The sequence below is a fragment of the Etheostoma spectabile genome, chromosome 1, assembly GCF_008692095.1.
Source record: "Etheostoma spectabile isolate EspeVRDwgs_2016 chromosome 1, UIUC_Espe_1.0, whole genome shotgun sequence".
NCBI lineage: Eukaryota > Metazoa > Chordata > Actinopteri > Perciformes > Percidae > Etheostoma > Etheostoma spectabile.
In genome coordinates this window covers 1,943,584-1,962,682 of record NC_045733.1, presented here as the reverse complement: position 1 = coordinate 1,962,682, position 19,099 = coordinate 1,943,584, and the positions used below count along the sequence as shown (strand labels likewise).

Sequence of the window (19,099 nt, the reverse complement as noted above, 5' to 3'; positions counted from 1 at the left end):
TTGCCGTCTCAGTAGTTATTTGTAAAATCAAGCCCACTCAAATTTGGTCTTGATGGTGAGCAGCTCAGCTCGAAGAACAATCAAGATAGTTCACATCCATTAATCATGGTTCGTGCGAAGCGGATCACCAAAGTGCCCATCCCGACGTTACAGGCATATAAAATGTGTATGTATATCATTAAATCAGTAAATAATAAAACCCATGCAACTTTTCGTTAAATTAAATAAAACGTTTCATGAAAAAGTAGGATATAGGGATGGAATTCACGTAACGTAAGTGAAAACGGAAGTTGTCAGTGGTGAACACTCTCTCCTTGCTTGTGTAGAAGGGTTTTGCAGCTGTTTCACGTTGCTAGTATTCTGCGCAAGATGTTATCCGCGATTTACATGCAAGGCAGTGATGCAAACAAGCAATAAAGGAATTATTATGTGGTTGCCTTTTGGATAAAAAGACCCCTGTCTCTCTTCGCCCACTATGTGGAGGCCTATCGAAACCGACGCCGTCCGTATAGGTCGCATATAAGGGATATTTTATGGAAGGTGGGACGAGGGAGAGGTTGTGAGGCTGGGGAGTCAATACATCGGCAGAGCTAGAGAGAGAGAAGCCTTAGCAAGCTAGCTCTCGTGACAGTAACAGTTACGACGTAACAGTGACTTTTTTCCGTACAACAACCCGTTGGCTCTCTTATTATGGCTACGAATGGTAACAACTTAACGCCTGGGATGGGAGAGATCATCCAGTTAAACGTCGGTGGGACAAGGTAAGCTTCGTCAACAGGACAGCCCGGCAGATGATGGTCATCATTTTGGAAATTTGAGCTCTGGCTACGTACGCGTATGATGATATCTGCATGGCCAAGCAGCCATGGATGTAGCTGAAGTAGATACACCAGGTTGTGCACTTTATCATTAACCTCTCTCTCTCTCTCTCTCTCTTTAATTTAATTCCATTCAAATGGGCTTTAGTGGCATCCAAGTGTTAATAACTGTTGCCAAAGCATCAACATACAAGTTTAAATATGTGTACAACAGTACACAGTAAACAGTAATATAACATATTATTTTTATATAATATTTTGTGTGTGTGTGTATGTCGGTCATTCACTGTCCCTCAGGTTGAGGCATGTTGGTATATTCTGTATTGGGCAGCAAGATCGGCTCTGTCTCCTTCTCCCAGGAGTATTTTGAATTTTGAGAGGTCATTAAGTTCGTTGAAATCTGAGATTACAGAATTGAACTTGTTAAAATAAATGTTCATTGTTTCATTAAATGTTTTATTGCTCTCTCACTCACTCACTCACTCACTCACTCTCGCGCGCACACACACACACACACACACACACACACACACACACACACACACACACACACACACACACACACACACACACACACACACACACACACACGCGCATTTTGATGTAGTGATGAAGTTCCTCAGCAAAGCAATTCCATGAATGGCATGGCTCTACTGTTGGCATGCCTATGACTGCAGTGACCCTACATTTTCCTTCACACAGTGTATGTGATAAATGTGTTATTGTGTTTTTTATACTTCAGGTTCAGCACCTCCAGACAGACTCTGATGTGGATCCCAGACTCTTTCTTCTCGAGGTTGGTTTAACGTTGTCAGCATTTGGACTCTCAGATGCAGATAATGCATGGAATTGATCTGGACTGTTTTTGCAAGATTAGATATTTGAAGAATGAATGGAGTATTAGTAGTGTCAGAGTATACATTATGAGGATTATTCTGCTGTGTATGAAAATTAAAGGAACCGCATGTGTCTGCATAGCCACAGTTAGTGTTTTGTTCATATCTCAAAGCAGGCTTAAACCAGACTAACATGGGACTCAAATGGAGTAAATTTAACATGTCTAGACACCCCATGAAATTAGGCTAATTAGACTGTACTAGTAGTACTATTGTTACAGCATGTAGGAATTTTACCAGAAACCGGTCAAAGACTCGTGCTATGGTGCTTTTACATCCCAGTAAAACTAAATTTGTACTACATAATTAATGTTGCAATGTTCCATTATCTTGTCTCTGTCTTGCTTCATACTTGTACCATTCTGGTAATGGAAACATGTCAGGGGATTACAATTACAGTCTGCTATGATTGGACGAAGGTAGAAAATTGAGCAGGCTGAGTTATTTTTTAAAATGTATCTTTTGTTTGTTATTTAGTGAGGCAAAAGTCTTGTTTTCATCTAATATTTAATGTGAACACTGTGACAGTTAGTAGCCCTTATTTTAAGATGTTTGGGGTTTTGAAAACTGTCATCATAATATATGGACTAAACATATATGTTTTAGCTTACATGAGTGTTTTTCACATGTATCTAGTGAGATATTTTGGTGTGAGGGTAACTCACTTAAAGTGAAACAGCCACATTGGGGCTGGGCAAATACCACGGTTGGAACAAACTTAAACACTGGACTGAGCTCACAGTTTGACAACAGCTGACCAAGTAGTGCTAAATCCCTGTCAGCCTGTATGCCAGTGCACCTGTCTGTCTGCCTGCCTGTCAGTGTCTCTGCCCTCAGCTGTCTTCAATGTGAAGTCAATATAAAGTCATTCATAATACACACTTGCAACACACGCTGATGCAGTACTTACTAATCTGTCTTTCCGAGTTGGCAAATAGTCGCTGTGCAAACTGTAGTGGTAACACTGTTAGTAAGTGGAAATGGAGAAGTCCTCGGGTTAACTGGAGCACTCATGCGTGTGTGCTTGTGCTTGTGCGCGTGTGTGTGTGTGTGTGTGTGTGTGTGTGTTTGTGTGTTTTCCAGTTTGCTGAGTGGTAGGATATCCACTCTTCGGGATGAAACTGGAGCTGTGAGTACAGCCTTGGTTGCTTCTTATTCCAAAACTAGAACAATATCTGCAAGCAACATCTGAAAATTCTCTTCCAGCTGATAGGACATGACATTTGTAGACATAAGATATTATATTATACCATTTGAGACCATATTAGACAAATTCCATCCACTTTCCTATTGTATTGTGAAGGGCTACAACAAATGTTTATTTTAAATTACAGATTAATCTCAATTATTTACAATCTCTATATTCTTCCACTTCCAGATATTTATTGACAGAGACCCTACAGCTTTCGCACCAATTTTGAATTTCCTCCGAACCAAAGAATTAGACCTGCGGTAAGGAGTTATGACACCATTCAGAAAATATCCCTGAAAGTTTATTTTAGGAAGACTTTATTAGCTGGGCCTTACTGAATGCTTCTGCTGCTTCTTTCTCTACAGGGGTGTCAACATCAGCATCTTGCGACATGAAGCAGAATTTTACGGGATAACTCCTTTAGGTGAGTTGCCCGACAGAGGTTTGGGGAGGAAATGAAAGTAGCAGACTTATATTTAGCACAAATAGTCGTACATTATACTGACATTATGGAAACTTCATAATGCACCTGCCTTATATAAAGTTTGTTCTGTAGCCAATGCATACATGTGTGCAACATCACCAGGTACTACATAAAAGCTGAGCATCCGGAGGTTTTGGGTAGCCAAAAAGTACAGCCTATAGACAGCCTATAGTACAGGTGAACTGTCATTAGAGGGAAATATTGTCCTGTTGTGTAACATACAATACAAATACAACTTGACAAAGGTCAAAACCTTATTACTGTTAGTTCCATGTACTCTAATGTTGTTTTACTTCCTGTTTCAGTGTTCGTAACTTCCCTGCATTGTCTGTATTTCAATGGGAAAACTGACCAACATCAAACTGATCACCTGCTTAAAATCATAATATGCATCGCAACAAATATGATACAATGCAAAGTTTTTACATATAATGACAGTGGATTGCTCTGACTCATAGATAATTAGTCTTGAACTTTATAACCCAACAATAACAAAAAATTGGTCAAAATTAATTAAGGCAATGCAAAATAGAAGAAATAGAAAATATAAAAACAATACTATGTATCAGCATTTAAAAATAAATCATCCCTTACATTCTCTGTTATATTTTACAGTAATTAAATAAGTCACTTAATCTTAAAACGTATCTCATCATGTTGATCCGGTCATCATGGGCTCATTGCAGTTTGTGTGTGAACCTGCGTGTGTATGTGTGCAGTGCGACGCCTGCTGCTGTGTGAGGAACTGGATCGCTCATCGTGTGGTAGCGTTCTCTTCCATGGTTACCTACCACCCCCAGGTAAACACATGAAACCGAGTCATACAGAAAATTAACTTAAAATAGAGAACCAATTAACTGCGATTAGAATATTCAACTGATGTTCCAAAAACAGTTGCAGGAAGAAGACAACCTGTTTTTAACACAGAATACTATAACAATACAAATCTGCACAAATTTCTATTTATAATTGTCTATCTTTCCTTGACAGCCATCCCTGCCCGTAAATCAAGCCCTGCCTCAGCAGCCTCTGGCCCCTCTGATGAGCGGCCGGGTCCAAGTGGAGCAGAGGGCTTCACCCGTGTTGGTCCCCCTCCTCACCCTTCCCTCCCTGGCTCACCTGGAACAGACGACAACCACAAACTGGGTGAGTAACCTGGAGGCGCTCTAAATGTAAAAAATAAATTGTGATAATCTGTAGATTATATATATATATATATATATATATATATATAATATATATATATATATACAGTATATGCTTACAGCTGTTGTGGTGCCAGAAATCCATCTCTGCACAAATCTTAAGTATAAAAAAGCAAGCATCAAATTCAGCAAAAAAATACTCTTATTTTGACAGTGACTCTACACTGTCTGCCTTCTGCCTGTCATTCACAAAATGTACGTCTACTGCATGTGCTGCAGTATTCATACTACTTATGTCTGAGTGTCTTGTGTTTTTCTACTTGCTTATATGTGTGTCACATCTGTTTGTGTGTGACAGTAGGGAAGTATAGGATATGTCCCGTTTATGCTTGTTCATATGTGAGTGTGTTTCTGTGAGTGAGCATTAATGTTGGAGCTAATGTGACCTGACACATCCTTTTAGTGTGCTTGCTGAGGTAGCCTAGTTTCCCATTGGCCTGCTCTTTGTTGAGGATGACAGAGAATATAGTTAGCTCCAATAAACAAAGAGGATTTGGGATGGGTGTTTTATGTCATGCAATAATTTGAAGTAAATGTTACTGATCCCTGGCTGGTTCTAGACCTTTGAATCACTGCCCATGTTGCTATTTTATTTAACAATTCAAATAATGAAGTGAAAACAAAAGGGAAATTCAGTCTGATTAGCAGGCTACAGAAGTAGTCTGTTTATTTGTATGTCGTGTGTGTTTGTGCAGGTCCTGTGGTTGACCCCAGGAAGGTGCTGATTATAGCGGGACACCACAACTGGATTGTGGCAGCCTACGCACACTTTGTTATCTGCTACAGGTAATACTGCCACATTTCTCATCCACTCGATAGTTGTTAGGGGGAGACATTACATTATTAATGATTGGAAGATGGAGTCATCTGTTGTGTCTCAAATTTTTCACTGAATGCTGCCATACCTGTAACACACTGTCCGACGGCTAATGCTTTGGGTGAGAATATTGTAAAAGCAGAGGTAAAAATGTGCCTGTGTGTGTGATCTCACTACAGGATAAAGGAATCTTCTGGATGGCAGCAGGTGTTTTCCTCCCCCTACCTTGACTGGACCATTGAACGCATCGCACTTAACGCTAAAGTGGTGGGTGGCCCGCATGGAGACAAGGACAAGATGGTGGCCGCCGCTTCTGAAAGCAACATTATTCTCTGGAGCATCCAAGATGGAGGCAGTGGAAATGAGATAGGTATACAGCGAGTATAGCAAAAAATAGAAAAATCCAAGGCACTCTTACTGGAAAAATCAAAAAGCCTTTATTGTTATGGCTTTGTCATTTTAAACCTTTAAAAACAACTCTGACGCGTTTCGTCACACAAGCCTTCGTCAGGGAGTCAACTAGTCAATATACAGAGAGTATGTTCGTGTCCGTGGACTATCTTTCTGATATGTGACCCTTTTGACTTCCTGCTATCTCTGTGACTCAGCCTTGACTCTCCACCCACTTTCCCTCCAGCCCGCAAATTGACACTAACTCCTACTTCTTCCCACCAACCCAGGTGTATTCAGTCTCGGTGTACCTGTGGATGATCTGTTCTTCATCGGGAACCAGCTGGTGGCTACAAGCCATACAGGGAAGGTTGGGGTGTGGAATGCTGTCACACAGCACTGGCAGGTAGGAAAGCGGTGTGTGTGTGTGTGTGTGTGTGTGTGTGTGTGTGTGGGTGAGACATAGAGAAATTGAGGAGTGGTGAGTGTTTGTGAGTCTCCTCCACATTCGTGTTTTACTTAGTGAACATTATAGTAAGGTTATGGGGCCTTAATGACCATTCATAATGAATGTACAGTTTGTGAGCTTTCAATTGAGAGACAGTGACGTCACAGAATAACACTGTACTGACTGTGAGTTTACTTTTTTGTGTGTGTATATATTCAAGGTTCAAGATGTGGTTCCTATTACCAGTTGTGACACAGCAGGATCGTTCCTTTTACTGGGTTGCAACAATGGGTCTATCTACTACATAGGTACATGTTTATACACACACATACGTGTGCACGCACACACACACACACAGGGTTTCCTATCTTGTATGTCTGCCACTCAGTTTATTGGATGTTTGAAAAGTTAGTTAAGGGATTTTGTGTGACTGTTGCTTATACATACTTTTAAAAGCACCTTGGTTATTTTCTTTTCACCAAAATGAATTTTGAGTCAATTCAAGGATTGAATACTGGATCTAGATTTCATAAAATGCTGTCAAACCTCAACACGTTAACATTTTGTCTTCTTCTTTTCAGACATGCAAAAGTTCCCACTGAGGATGAAGGATAATGATCTTCTAGTGACAGAGCTTTATCATGACCCTTCAAATGATGCCATCACTGCTCTGTCTGTCTACCTCACGCCTAAAACCAGTCAGTACACCAGTTTTTCCCCTCTAAAAATAAAGAAGAAAGTAAACTTAAACAAGGTTATTCCTGCATATAATTGTCTGTGTTTTGCTTTTCATATTGTTTTAGTTCTCATTTTTCCTCCTTTGCTTTTACCTCCTGGGATATAAAGTGACAGGGTCACAGTTACTGACCTGACATTGAAACGTTCTGTCTGTTTGTATTTTTGTCTTTCTGTCCTCCCCTCTCTCCCTCTGGTCTTTTAGGTGTGAGTGGGAACTGGATAGAGATAGCCTATGGGACTAGCAGCGGTGCAGTAAGAGTGATTGTGCAGCACCCAGAGACAGTGGGATCGGGCCCCCAGCTTTTTCAGACATTCACTGTCCACAGGAGCCCGGTGACAAAGATTATGCTGTCTGAGAAACATCTGGTATCAGGTGAGGAAGGTGTAACAGGTAGGAGGGTTAGACAAACAGTTCTGTTCTGTTGATAGAGGGAATTAGAGTAGGTAACAGAGCAATATACAGTACAAGGCATCAATAAGGGCCCTATCTTTCACTCGGTGCGGCACAAAACCCAATGCAAGTGTTTTTGCTAGTTTAAGACCAAAGCAGTTGTCAATTTTTTGTCCAGTGCCCATGTCGTTTAAATAGCAAATGCACCTGCGCCCATCTGCGAAAAAAGTGGATCCGTACACGCCCTAAATGCACCTACGTCAAGCGCCTCACACCGTGTGCTTAGATCATTAAAATAGGGTCCTAAAAGTGCAGACTATTGACAATCAATCATCTCTTGTTCATTGTGTTTTCTATCACGTACCTGGTTGTATACCTGTGATGGAGCTCGTGTTGTTTTTCTGTGTGTGTCAGTGTGTGCGGACAACAACCACGTTCGGACGTGGACGGTGACCCGGTTCAGAGGGATGATCTCCACCCAGCCAGGCTCCACCCCTCTGGCTTCCTTCAAAATACTGTCCCTGGAAGAGACGGAGAGCCACGGGAGCTATGGCTCCGGGAATGATATTGGTGAGATAGTTAAGAACACAAGATCAGTAAATAAAAAAAGGCAGCAAGATGGATTAATATGACGGAAGGATAGATGCAAGGATAGAGGTTCACCTTTGGGATTGACAATAGTAGTAACAGATGGATCTTACATACAATCTTTGCATACAAATTCAATAGATAGCAGGTGCTCTATGTGCAGATATGTGTGTTATGAGCTGTGACAGCCTTGACACGCAATAAATACTAGTGACATGAATTAGACTGCTACCAGTTTTTAATTACATCAAAGATCCCTGGCCTTCAGGAGATACAAATGGTAATTTCAGGACGTCTGGGTAACTCACCTGGTAGAGCAGACGCCCATATATAGAGGTTTACTCCTCGACACAGCAGCCGGGGGTTTGACTCCGACCCGCGGCCCCTTGCTGCATGTCATTACCCTTCTCTCTCCCCTTTCAAATCTAAACTGTCCTATACAAATAAATGCCTGAAAAAATGACGCAAAAAAAGTAAAGTGGTCTAAATAGTGGCAAGTAGAGACTGATCGTCTTTTCTGCTCTCAGGTCCATTTGGAGACAGAGACGATCAGCAGGTTTTCATACAGAAAGTGATCCCCATCACCAACAAACTGTTTGTGAGGCTCTCATCTACTGGAAAAAGGTATAATATTCTCCAACTGCCTTTCTCCTTCACCTTTGCTCCTCTGATGTTTATCTAACTTTGTCTTTTATTAAGTGGGTGGAGGGTAGATGCTTCAGCTCACTAAGTTTCTTCAGTTCTTATTGTTATTAAATCCATCTGTAGCCTTCTAGTACTTCTGTTTGATCGTTGCTACATATTAATGTGTGTTTGTTAGGATCTGTGAAGTGCAGTCGGTGGATGTGACCACCATCTCTTGCTTCATGGTACGGGAGTGTGAGGGTTCGAGCAGGATGGGGTCGCGACCTCGGCGCTATCTGTTCACTGGCCATGGCAATGGCAGCATCCAAATGTGGGACCTGACCACTGCCATGGACACCGCTAACAAAGGAAAGGAGGGGAAGAGAGAGGGTAAGGAGCTAGAGAAAGATAAAACCAAGAGCAGTAACACAAGAAAAAATGTATACTGCTGCTTTTACTCTTTTTTTATTTTTACTAATATTCTGGTTATAAAATAGAATACCATTTCTAGGATTAAATGTAATCATTTTCTTTGAGGAAATGCCGGATGTGTGTGTTCTGAAGCTGCCCTTGTGTTTGATAGATGCAGGTGGGCCTACAGAGGAGGAGCTGCTGCAGCTGTTGGACCAGTGCGACCTGAGCACCTCCCGCTGTGCTACACCCAATATTAGCCCCGCCCCCTCCATGCTGCACCACACACGCCTCAGAGAGTCCTGCTCAAGGTTAGAGAGAAAGTTCACTCACACACACACACACACACCCAACACACACACACACACACACACACACACACACACACACACACACACACACAAACAGAAACAACCCTTCACCTTCCTGATTCACAAAATAAGGCGCTGCCTGTCTCAATATCGTAATTACAATGTATAACATCCCTTGTACAGTGGTTGTCAACTAATATGTACTTTGTGTGTTGTGAAAATGTCTTTCACTGACTGTCTTCCATTTCTGTTAGTCTGCAGTTACAGGCCCAGGAGCCTATTCCTGAGAGCCAGGCTACTTACGGAGCTGTGCGACCCTACAGAGCGAGCCCCCTGCTGGCCCGCGCGCGCCGAACTGAGTCATTCCACAGCTACAGGTGAAATAATACTTGTTACATATTTATACATTAATACATTAAGGGTTGCTTCACCTATATTACAAAACACTCGTTTACTCACTGACCCAAAGTGGTATCCAGCTTTGCAGATCATTTTGGTATTGTTTGCCTATATTCATTTTATTGTCACTGTACAACACAGGGTTGCACAACAAAAATCAGTTGTAGTCAGTTTATGCTACACAAGAAAAACAAAACAAAAACAGTAGTGCATTCCTGTAATGCATTTTTTAAATTTGCTTTAGGAGGAAACAGCAGCAGCAAAACTGGGGAATTCACTGCGCAGATAATATGGCTGGCATCTTAACATTCAAAATTCAACAACAGGGAAAAATTGTATCAACTTTTACTACTTTTGAGCACCAAGCATCACCGATGCAAACAGATTCTGCTTTCCCTTCTCCAGCCAGAGTCCTGTGCTCTGTTGGAGAAGAACACAACGATCCTACCGATTTATTGAGAAATAGTCCCAGCAAAAACCTATTTACCTCTATTGTATTGGGGTGGTGGCAGATATCTCAGATGGATATCTGAAAACCATGAGAGCTAAGGGAGGATCATCTTTTTAATTTTCTTGACTTGACCATAACAGTGATGCTCCAAGTTCTGAAGAGCCCGAGCACTTTTTCACCTTTCCATGTTCTACCCACACCTGATTAGTGTGATGGGAAATATGCAGTGCTACAGCGCTCCAGAACCAGGAGTAAGGACCATTAGCTACTGGTTTTGAAATACAGTCTCCCTGTGTGCCATTCTGTTTGCATTTTGTTTATTTATCTATTCACCTGTAACTAACTCCATCCATCTGTCTTTCTATAGAGACTTCCAGAACTTCAGCCTGAGTCGAGGTGTCCTGGACAGCACTGGTCAGGCGTCCAGCCAGACCACTGATGTCCGCCGTTCACTCTGTGACTTTGGGCCTGAAGACAGTGAGCGGAGAGCCACAGCTATGGAGTTCTGGGCTTGTCGAACAGCCAGTTCAAGCTGTAATACAATTATCGGAGCTATTACAACTGCTGGTGTTTCTGGTGTGAAGACAGAAGGCGGTCAAGAGTCTCTACGACAGCCTCCTGACAGCCCAATTCCCAGAGGCGACGTTAGGCGGAAGGTGCACACAAACCCAGAAGAGGGCGAGGGTATGGGATCAGGAGGAGAGGGGGTGAAGGTGGAGGCAGGCGTGAGGAAGAGGGGAGTACTAGAAGGGGGCTTTCTGGGGAGGAAGAGAGCTCCAGTCCCTCACCTCTCCTCCGTGCCCTCTGGATCTGAAGGTGGTGGCAGCGACTCATCTACCAACGGCTCCCCCTCCCCAACCAAACTGTCTTCCTCCACCTCACCGCGACACAGGAAGCTGGCCCCGGAGCTGTCCAATCAGGACAGCAGTCTGTGACAGCCCCCACCACCCTTTTCTTTCCATCCCAATCTGAGGAGTCATCTTGTAGAGGCGTCCTGTAGGCACATGTGGAGTTCTGGATATCAAAGCAGAGGAGGAATGTGGCTTTTTCAGGTGTGGCTAATGATGTAACTGGATAAATGACCTTCTAGTTTAGGGACTCCACACAAGATGCTACCATGCTTTAATGAGTCTGTCTCAGGATGGGTCTCCTTTACTCAGTTTTTTTTTTCTTTACTCAGCAACTTTTATTTAAACAATACACCTTTTTGTAATTAAGTCAGTGGAACTCAAACATTGGTCTAATACTTTTAAAGGCAAAATCTATCTGACATGACAAAGCAGTTGCAACATCCTAACGACAACAGCATGTCATCTCAACCAGGGAAGGAATACATTTGGGTTTTGATCTTTTAAGGGATTTCAATTTTTATCACACTTGTAAAATCTGCTGGGTACAACTTGACCTCCAACTATCTTAGATGGCTTTTGGTGTAACAGATGATGGATGATGAGGTTTTCACTTTCAGCTACAAATCTTAAAGCAATTTGCCAGCTCAGTTAGTCTTAAAAATTGCTAAAATTGGTTTATCTCCCTGTGTGTCCAATCTACATCTTAAGAAACATACAGTAACTACAGGAACATGCAAAAGTCTCTTTGGCCAGGTTTTGTCAAAGGCGTGTTGTTGCTGCCTGTTTGGTTGAAGCACAAGCAGGTGTTAGGCCACTAAAGTGTAGCTTGAATCAAGGTTTATCAAAATAAAAATAAAAATAAAAAACAAGCACAAAAGCAAACTACTAGTAAATGAAATCTAAGGAGCGCTTTATCTTGTGAGACCCTTAAACAGATAAAGGAAGCAAAAGGGAATTTACAGTGGCACAGTTTGTACTTTTATCAGATATTTGAAGTGTTTTATAGTATGATAGGAATTTGTTAGGAACCCGACCTGACAGAAAACTAACAACAAACTATAATTTTCATGATAAACTTAAAAAAAAAAAACCATTAAAAAGCATTCAAATTGCAATGATTTAAGACAGAAAAAGGTTGCCATTTTTGGTGATTTGCTTAACAATTATTCACTAATCATTCATCGTTTTAGATTTGAAAGGTTTAGGCCACTTTTAAGAACTTATTATGATGTCAAGTGTCTGTCAATTTGTGCAACTTGTCGTTCAGTGAATGGTTTTTGTAACATACCTTAAACATGTTGCCCTACCAGAACATTGGCAGCTACTTAAACCCTAGTCCCGCATAGCCAGACCTGTTTAACATTCTGCCAAAGGGGGGGGGGGGCGCTCCGGCTTGTTTGTATTTCATGAAACCAATCATAATCATCTTGGGTTGTGCTAAGCCCAGGGTGCAGTGACAGTACCCTTTCAAACTAGTGTCGGGAGAGAACTTGTTTTAGCGGAACATTTGCATGTGGAGAGGCTAAAGCCCCACAAAATATCAATTATGTACATATTATGTGTATATTATTACAACCATTCACCAAAACAACCAAGCAGGCCTGCCTTGTTGGACAATCCAAATCTTTGTCAAAAATGGCCATTTTCAGCGTCAGTTGATAGTTGTAGTTGGTCTCAGCGAAGGGAATTTTAAAAACAGAAACACGCAGATAGACAAAGAGAAGAGAATGCTGCATTGAAATACATGGCCAATGGCATTCTTATGCCCGCAATATACATCTGGTGAGTCAGACTACTTTAACCCTAATGTGTATCCACTTTGCTGCAGCCAGCGAGACACAATGATACAATGATTGATAACACAATGACACAAAAACATGACACAAAAAGCCTACAGTCAGCAGGCAGTAAAATCCTTTTGCAGCTCCAGCGTGCAGCAAAACCTTCCTGGAGTATGCAACAGTGGAGTTAAGATGCCAAAGAGAACCCCGGAACTAGCTCAACTGAATGGAATGAAGTCATTTATCAATTACACATGTGCTTGACCTGCTATGACAAGGCAAAATGTCTTTATAATCCAACACAGCAATTTGAGCAGTTTTCATAAAACATTTGTAAATGTGAATTTGAAAACAAACTAGTGGCACAGCGCTAGAAGCTTAAAGTTTGAGGAAAGCTTTATGCATTTCTTTGTGGAGATTGATTCATCAAAAAGATCACATTTAGTGACAGCAAATTAAATTTACAACTGTTCTTTTTGCTTTGTGGTATATACAGTATATGACCTTTTCCGTGATGTCTAAACAGGGAGAAATGATATGGTCATTTTTCAAATTTTACTGTTCAGACAGAAATGAGGAAAAACTAGTTGTGTTCCAGTCCAAATTTACTGTAGTTGTTTTTTTCACAGTGGTGCCTGCACACATAAAATTTATTTTTAATTTATTTGGTTTCAGTATAAAAATCTACCCCTAAATACAAGGGACTGGCCACTCATCATTTTAAATCCATTAAAACGTTTTTAATGTGTGTTGTTTTTTTTTGGATGATTTTGCAGGCTTATTAACTTTTTTGAGGGGTTACAGTCTGTTTTTTTTGTCATTGAATGATTCTGAAAAAAGGGGCTTTAAAGATGGGGAGCCCAAAAGGGGACCTTTTCCACTCTGGTTTTTGGCTAAACTGCAATATAGTTTTACCCCCAGCCAAATCGGTTTTGGAGTGGTCTGATAGAGGGGCATTTACGTACATTTAAAATAAACTTTTATTTACATAATTTGATATAGTACAAGGTCCATTTTGGGTTTATGATATTTTGGAAGTCTAAAAGGACAGGGGAAAGGGAAAGGCAAACCTAATTTAGCATAGTCTTTTTGGGAAACAAACCTGCTTTTTTACTCTATTTCTTGGTCTTTTTTTAATCATGGGGGAAACGTAAAAGATGTAATGATAAAAAAGTAAATAGACTAGAAAAAATTTCCTAAATTTTAATTTTAATTTTTCCAAATCCGTAGCATATAAATCTTTTAAAAAACGCTTATCATTTTAAAATCAAAGATAACTGCTATGGCCCTGTTGACAAAGATGTATTTTTATACACTTATTACCTTAAAAATAGAAAAAATTTTTAAAAAAAAATCCAAGTGGATGCATTGTGTGGATTATGGTGGTTATTCCTGTGTTTATTACACATTTTTTAAAATCTATAAGCCATATTGATTACCCGGGTTTTGGACCAACGCTTTTTACTTTCCTACAAGACCCTTTTTTAAGTAAATTTTAGGGTTTTATTTTTTATTAAAACTTTTAAAAGTTTTAAATGTATTCGCACATTTCTGTTTGTTGTTTCTAAAATCTGTCTGTCCCCTTTTTGTTTTCCTATCGGCTATGTTTACAATTTAAATTTCGCCAGACATAGGAGCTAAAGGAAAACATTTTTGTTTTAAAATGCCCGTACTCGTTTTCCCTTTTTGTGTTTGAAAAGCTGCTTTTCTTTTTATTTTCAGTGCGAACTGATCAAAATGTTTAAAATTTTAACATTTCAGAAAACCTTAAGTCATGTCAAATGTGTTCACTTAAAAAACCCTCAAAACTAAACGGTTTCCTTTTCCTCAGGGGAATTTCCGGGAAAGGTATTGACAGGAGGAAAACAGTTGATTTTATAATATAATTTGGTTTAAATTTGAAGAGCAGAGCAAACAGACCATTTACAGGAGATCCTTCATTATTAATAATTAGTATTATTACAAAGTTAAACCTCATTTGCAGTTTAACCTTTAAAACTGACTCTGTAAAAGGGGAAAAACACGCTGAAACAAGGCTGCCAGTCAGTTTTTAGCAACATGGTTTGTGTGGATAACCGCCAAAGTCCACCAAATTTTGTTTTGTTTTGAGCGTCATAGAGGTGTTGGTTGTGTGTGTTGTGTGTGTGTGTGTGGTGTGTGTGTGTGTGTGTGTGTGTGTGTGTGTGTGTGTGTGTGTGTGTGTGTGTGTGTGTGTGTGTGTGTCCACCAGCGCTTTCATTTCACTAACCTTCCCGTTCAGACAGTCTCCTTTCTGAGATGTCGTCTGTCGTCTTGTGATTATGAGTTTAATAAACCCTGTGTGTGTGTGTGTCTTTGTGTGTAGCTCAGGGCATACTGGTCCCTTGCAATCACTCAACTAGCTCTCTTTTCACAACACCTCTCCCTCCCTCCGTGGTGACAATGCTGTGAATGTGGCTGTGAATGTTTTTAGAAGTGCCCTGTCAGACTGCTGTCCTTGAGCGAGGGCACGGTTGTTACTGCCAGTTTGTTAATTTCAAACTTGCCTTGATGTTCCCTTAAGGGACACAGGAGCAAAATTAAATTACTGCTGCTTTTGATGGAGATACCGGCCCTCTGTGTGTTCACGTGTGGTAACCAAGTCTCTGTACAGCTGATGGCACATCTGTGTTTTACTAACTCAGCAGAAAAGAACATTTGATCTTCAGCTTGAAGATGTTCCTCTCTTGCGCACGCACGCACGGCGCGCGCGCACACCACACACACACACACACACACACACACACACACACACACACACACACACGCACACACACACACACACATACACACACACACAATTTAACTATGTGCAAACTGTTCTGTTTATATAAATATTTAAACTATGGCACAATGTTAACCTCATTGACAAATATTCAGGTAGCACTATTGCAGTGACTCTTTTCTGTACTGTAAAATAAAATGGAAAATAAGTTTCACAGATATAGGATATTGGGAGATAGATAGATGTATGACGACTAATTCTTGGATCATTTCAAATGTCTGCAGCCAACATTGGAATCTTAACAGAGACACAGGCATGCTAAAAGCTGTTTGTTTGAGGACCAGTGTAAACTTTTTAACTTAATGCTATACTATTTCAAATGCATTTGAAGTGCAGAAAATGAGTAGAAAAGAGTATTTTTTTGACCATAGACCATTTATAATTTCTCAGAAAAACACAAACATTAATCAATGAATCATCTATAAATAAGACTTTTTTAAAACAACAACCATAAATAATACTGCCAGTGTAAAAAAGAAAAAGTTTAAAACAATACAGTAGGCTTCAATTTTGTACATAAAAACACTGAAATTCAACATCTTGTTCTCAATACTGTTTTTTATGATGTTTAGCTTTTGAAAATTAAAGGCCCAATCTGTGGAATCCAAAAATAAACAATGTTTCACTCCTGCTATAACACCCAAACAGGAAATAGCTGAGATTCTTTTTTTCTTAAGCTGATTGCATTCTTGATAATACAAATTAGGCCACAGACAAACAACACTGAGTCTGGATTTCACTGACAGTAAACTAAAATCAAACCCAGACATTCAGCTTCACTACAGTTGAACAAAGCTCGATTTCATGATGTCCAGTTCCTTCTAAATTTAAATCACAGTAAACTGTAGGTCAACAAAGGATATGGTAAAAAACAAAAACAAAAAAAATCACAGATTGGGCTTTCAAGTTACATCACATAATCACAACAATTGAACGGCACATCTGTGATTCCCAGACACATTAACAAATTAATAAAAACAGTTGGCATTTTTTGTCATGAAGCTAACACCAAGGCAATGTGTCTATTACAACTAAAAGGATTGCTGCTGCTGATATTGTGTAAGCATACTAGGCACAAGTACTTGTTGAGGACATGATAAAAACCTTTGATATTTGACTTCTAAACTGGTTTGATTCTGGATAATGGGAAGCAAACCTGCTACAGTTGATCTTTCTGCCTTTAAAATAACTAAACAACTAACAGTTGGCAATCAGAGACGATTCTTAATCTGAGCAGGATTTAAGATACATTGTACTGTATAATTACAATCAAGATATGGATACATCAAAGTTACGCAGCCAATATACTGCAGCTTTTTATCTCACAATCTACACAATCACAGCAGACAGGGTCCATAACCAAAACGTTTTCCTAGATGTTGGATCCCGGTCTCTACTCAAGTTAAGACTATTAGTCCCTAGAGGGAGGGGCATACAGTACACACAGTGGGGTAAAACACCTATTTTAAAGTAGTTTAAGGTGAATTCTGCAGTAAAACAACCATTATTATCCCCTTCTCAGGTCTCTGGCTTTCTTTTACAACTTTGGATCCAAATTGAATCATCAAAACATTATTAGCACCGTACCAGTGCATTTTGGACATAATCAAATGAAGGAAATATTCATCATCAATGGATTTTTACATTATCTTTCTTCCTAAATTCAGCTTACACTAAATGCCAGGTATGAATGTTTCACTGTCTTGGTTTCAAACTAGGTCTGAATTGCAACGGCGATACCTGATTGGATGAGAGATCTTAAAGATGAGTGTCAGAGAACATGGTGTGCTCCTTCTTAACAGATCTCAAGGCCTTGATGGCGTCCACAAACTCATCTTCCTCCACATACTGAAAAAGAACACATGAGATCACGATTAGGTCTTAAGTATTTAAAAGGGTGGCAACATTTACTGTACGCACTGTAAGTCCAGAGACAGAGATGACAGGTGACACCGGTGATACTCTGCAAAAGGAATGACTAACTCCTTGAGAAGTCATTCCTTTTACTGAGTTACCAACATATTGGGATAATGAGCAACATTGTCTGTGTGCATAACCCAGTTTGCTTCTGATACTTAGTCCTTCTGAGATTATGCTAAATAAATGTGTTATATTACGCTGGTTACTCTTAACGTTAAAACGTTAACATTTGCAGTTACTGAATTAAAACTACTTTTGAAATTTGGCTAAAGCAAGAGCATGGGGACAGCAGCTTCAGGTCAACTGAAGGTCCAGTTTAATGTCCATCTCAACCGTAGGACAACTGAACACCAACAACAAACGTGACCCATCACCCTTCTGCTAATCTTTACCACTACTAAACTTACAAGCGAGTTGTACCATGTTACAGTATGAAATTCCCTACTTAAATCAAGGAACAGAACACAATATATATGGATGTAGTTACCGTTCATTACATTTTGCAAATATTTCACTAAACCTGAGGAGGTAATCTATAAAATGAATCTTCACAAAAATACATGTAAATCTCATTTTACCAAAAAATAAATTTGAATGGAGCTTTGTTCCTTTTTTATATTTAATTCAAGGCAATGCTTTTGACACACATGCTTCTCCCTGTGTTGCTTCCCATGTGTCTTGTCTGTGTTTGTTTGTGTGTTATTCTGCCCCTGCATTTTGGTATCTTAGACAGGCAAAGCCACAATTCCACTGAGTTTGCATACATTTACAAAGACTAACAGGTAATGGCAGGTAAAAGCTAGACTGCTTCCAAAGCACACTCTTTTACTTTACTCCATGGCCAGTTTCCCACAAATTTCTCAGACCCACCAAAATTAACACTTGACTTGAGAGTAAATGTGTTAATATGTGGCTGTCCTGGTATTCCTGACTATGTCAGTATTGTTATTACTGTATTTTATTAGTAACTTTAACAAACTAATTTAACATAAACATATTTCCATCCTCACCAGTCCTGAATCATGTCCCAGTGGGTTGTCCCAGCTTCCTTCCTCCATCATCAGTGACTTCCTGTCAATCAGCTGACTGACACTGCGGTGCAGGGAATGCTGGGAGTATGCCTGACTGAGGTCTGTTTGGCTGGGGACCCGCAGGACGGACATGGGGCTGAACTGTGAACTGCTGCCGACTATCTTTGTGTCTGTCAGACCCTGAAAACAGATTTGATTTTAGTCGGATAGTGATTTACAAGACCGCACTACAAATCATGTAGCCTATAATTTATATTACTGCAAACTTTTTTAATTATGATTAAGAAAAACTGTTTTTACCTCAGTAATCACATGACTCCGCAAATATGAAATTCATGTTACTGTAGTAAATGGAAACTAATGGCAGCTCGGAAAAACTGGGGTGTACTCTAAAGTAGTAGTGTAAGGTTAGGTAATCTTTTCTTTTTTGCATGGGATAAAACATGCAAAAACATTCTACCCAAGAAGAGTTACCATAACTTCAAACAAGCAACAAGCAGATAAAATAAAATACAAATTTAGTTTCAAAGCTTAAATGCAGCCTTTCTGA

At 40.0% G+C, this 19,099-nt stretch overlaps 2 protein-coding genes across 3 annotated transcripts in view; one reads left to right on the top strand and one right to left on the bottom strand.

The window, feature by feature from the left end:
• Positions 1–329: 329 nt before the first annotated feature.
• On the top strand, positions 330–12,391 carry kctd3 (potassium channel tetramerization domain containing 3). Of its 2 annotated transcripts, none has more exons than XM_032520482.1 (19): positions 330–761; positions 1,561–1,614; positions 2,798–2,843; positions 3,093–3,166; positions 3,272–3,330; positions 4,110–4,190; positions 4,381–4,536; positions 5,291–5,381; positions 5,592–5,782; positions 6,093–6,208; positions 6,471–6,558; positions 6,832–6,948; positions 7,191–7,361; positions 7,794–7,949; positions 8,495–8,591; positions 8,788–8,981; positions 9,175–9,313; positions 9,568–9,690; positions 10,531–12,391. In XM_032520482.1, exons 1-19 carry the CDS (start codon positions 691–693, stop codon positions 11,096–11,098), a joined length of 2,592 nt encoding a protein of 863 aa, XP_032376373.1. In that variant the 5' UTR covers positions 330–690; the 3' UTR covers positions 11,099–12,391. The 2 variants fall into 2 exon arrangements, with proteins under 2 accessions (XP_032376373.1, XP_032376381.1); XM_032520490.1 differs by having other exon boundaries at positions 331–893.
• A 3,876-nt stretch (positions 12,392–16,267) lies between these two features.
• Positions 16,268–19,099, bottom strand: part of ush2a (Usher syndrome 2A (autosomal recessive, mild)) — a 221,377-nt gene continuing 218,545 nt past the window's right edge. Inside the window, 2 exon segments of the mRNA XM_032520470.1 lie at positions 16,268–17,446; positions 18,529–18,729. Of these exon segments, the coding sequence (XP_032376361.1) occupies positions 17,357–17,446; positions 18,529–18,729 (291 nt within the window). The 3' untranslated portion in view covers positions 16,268–17,356.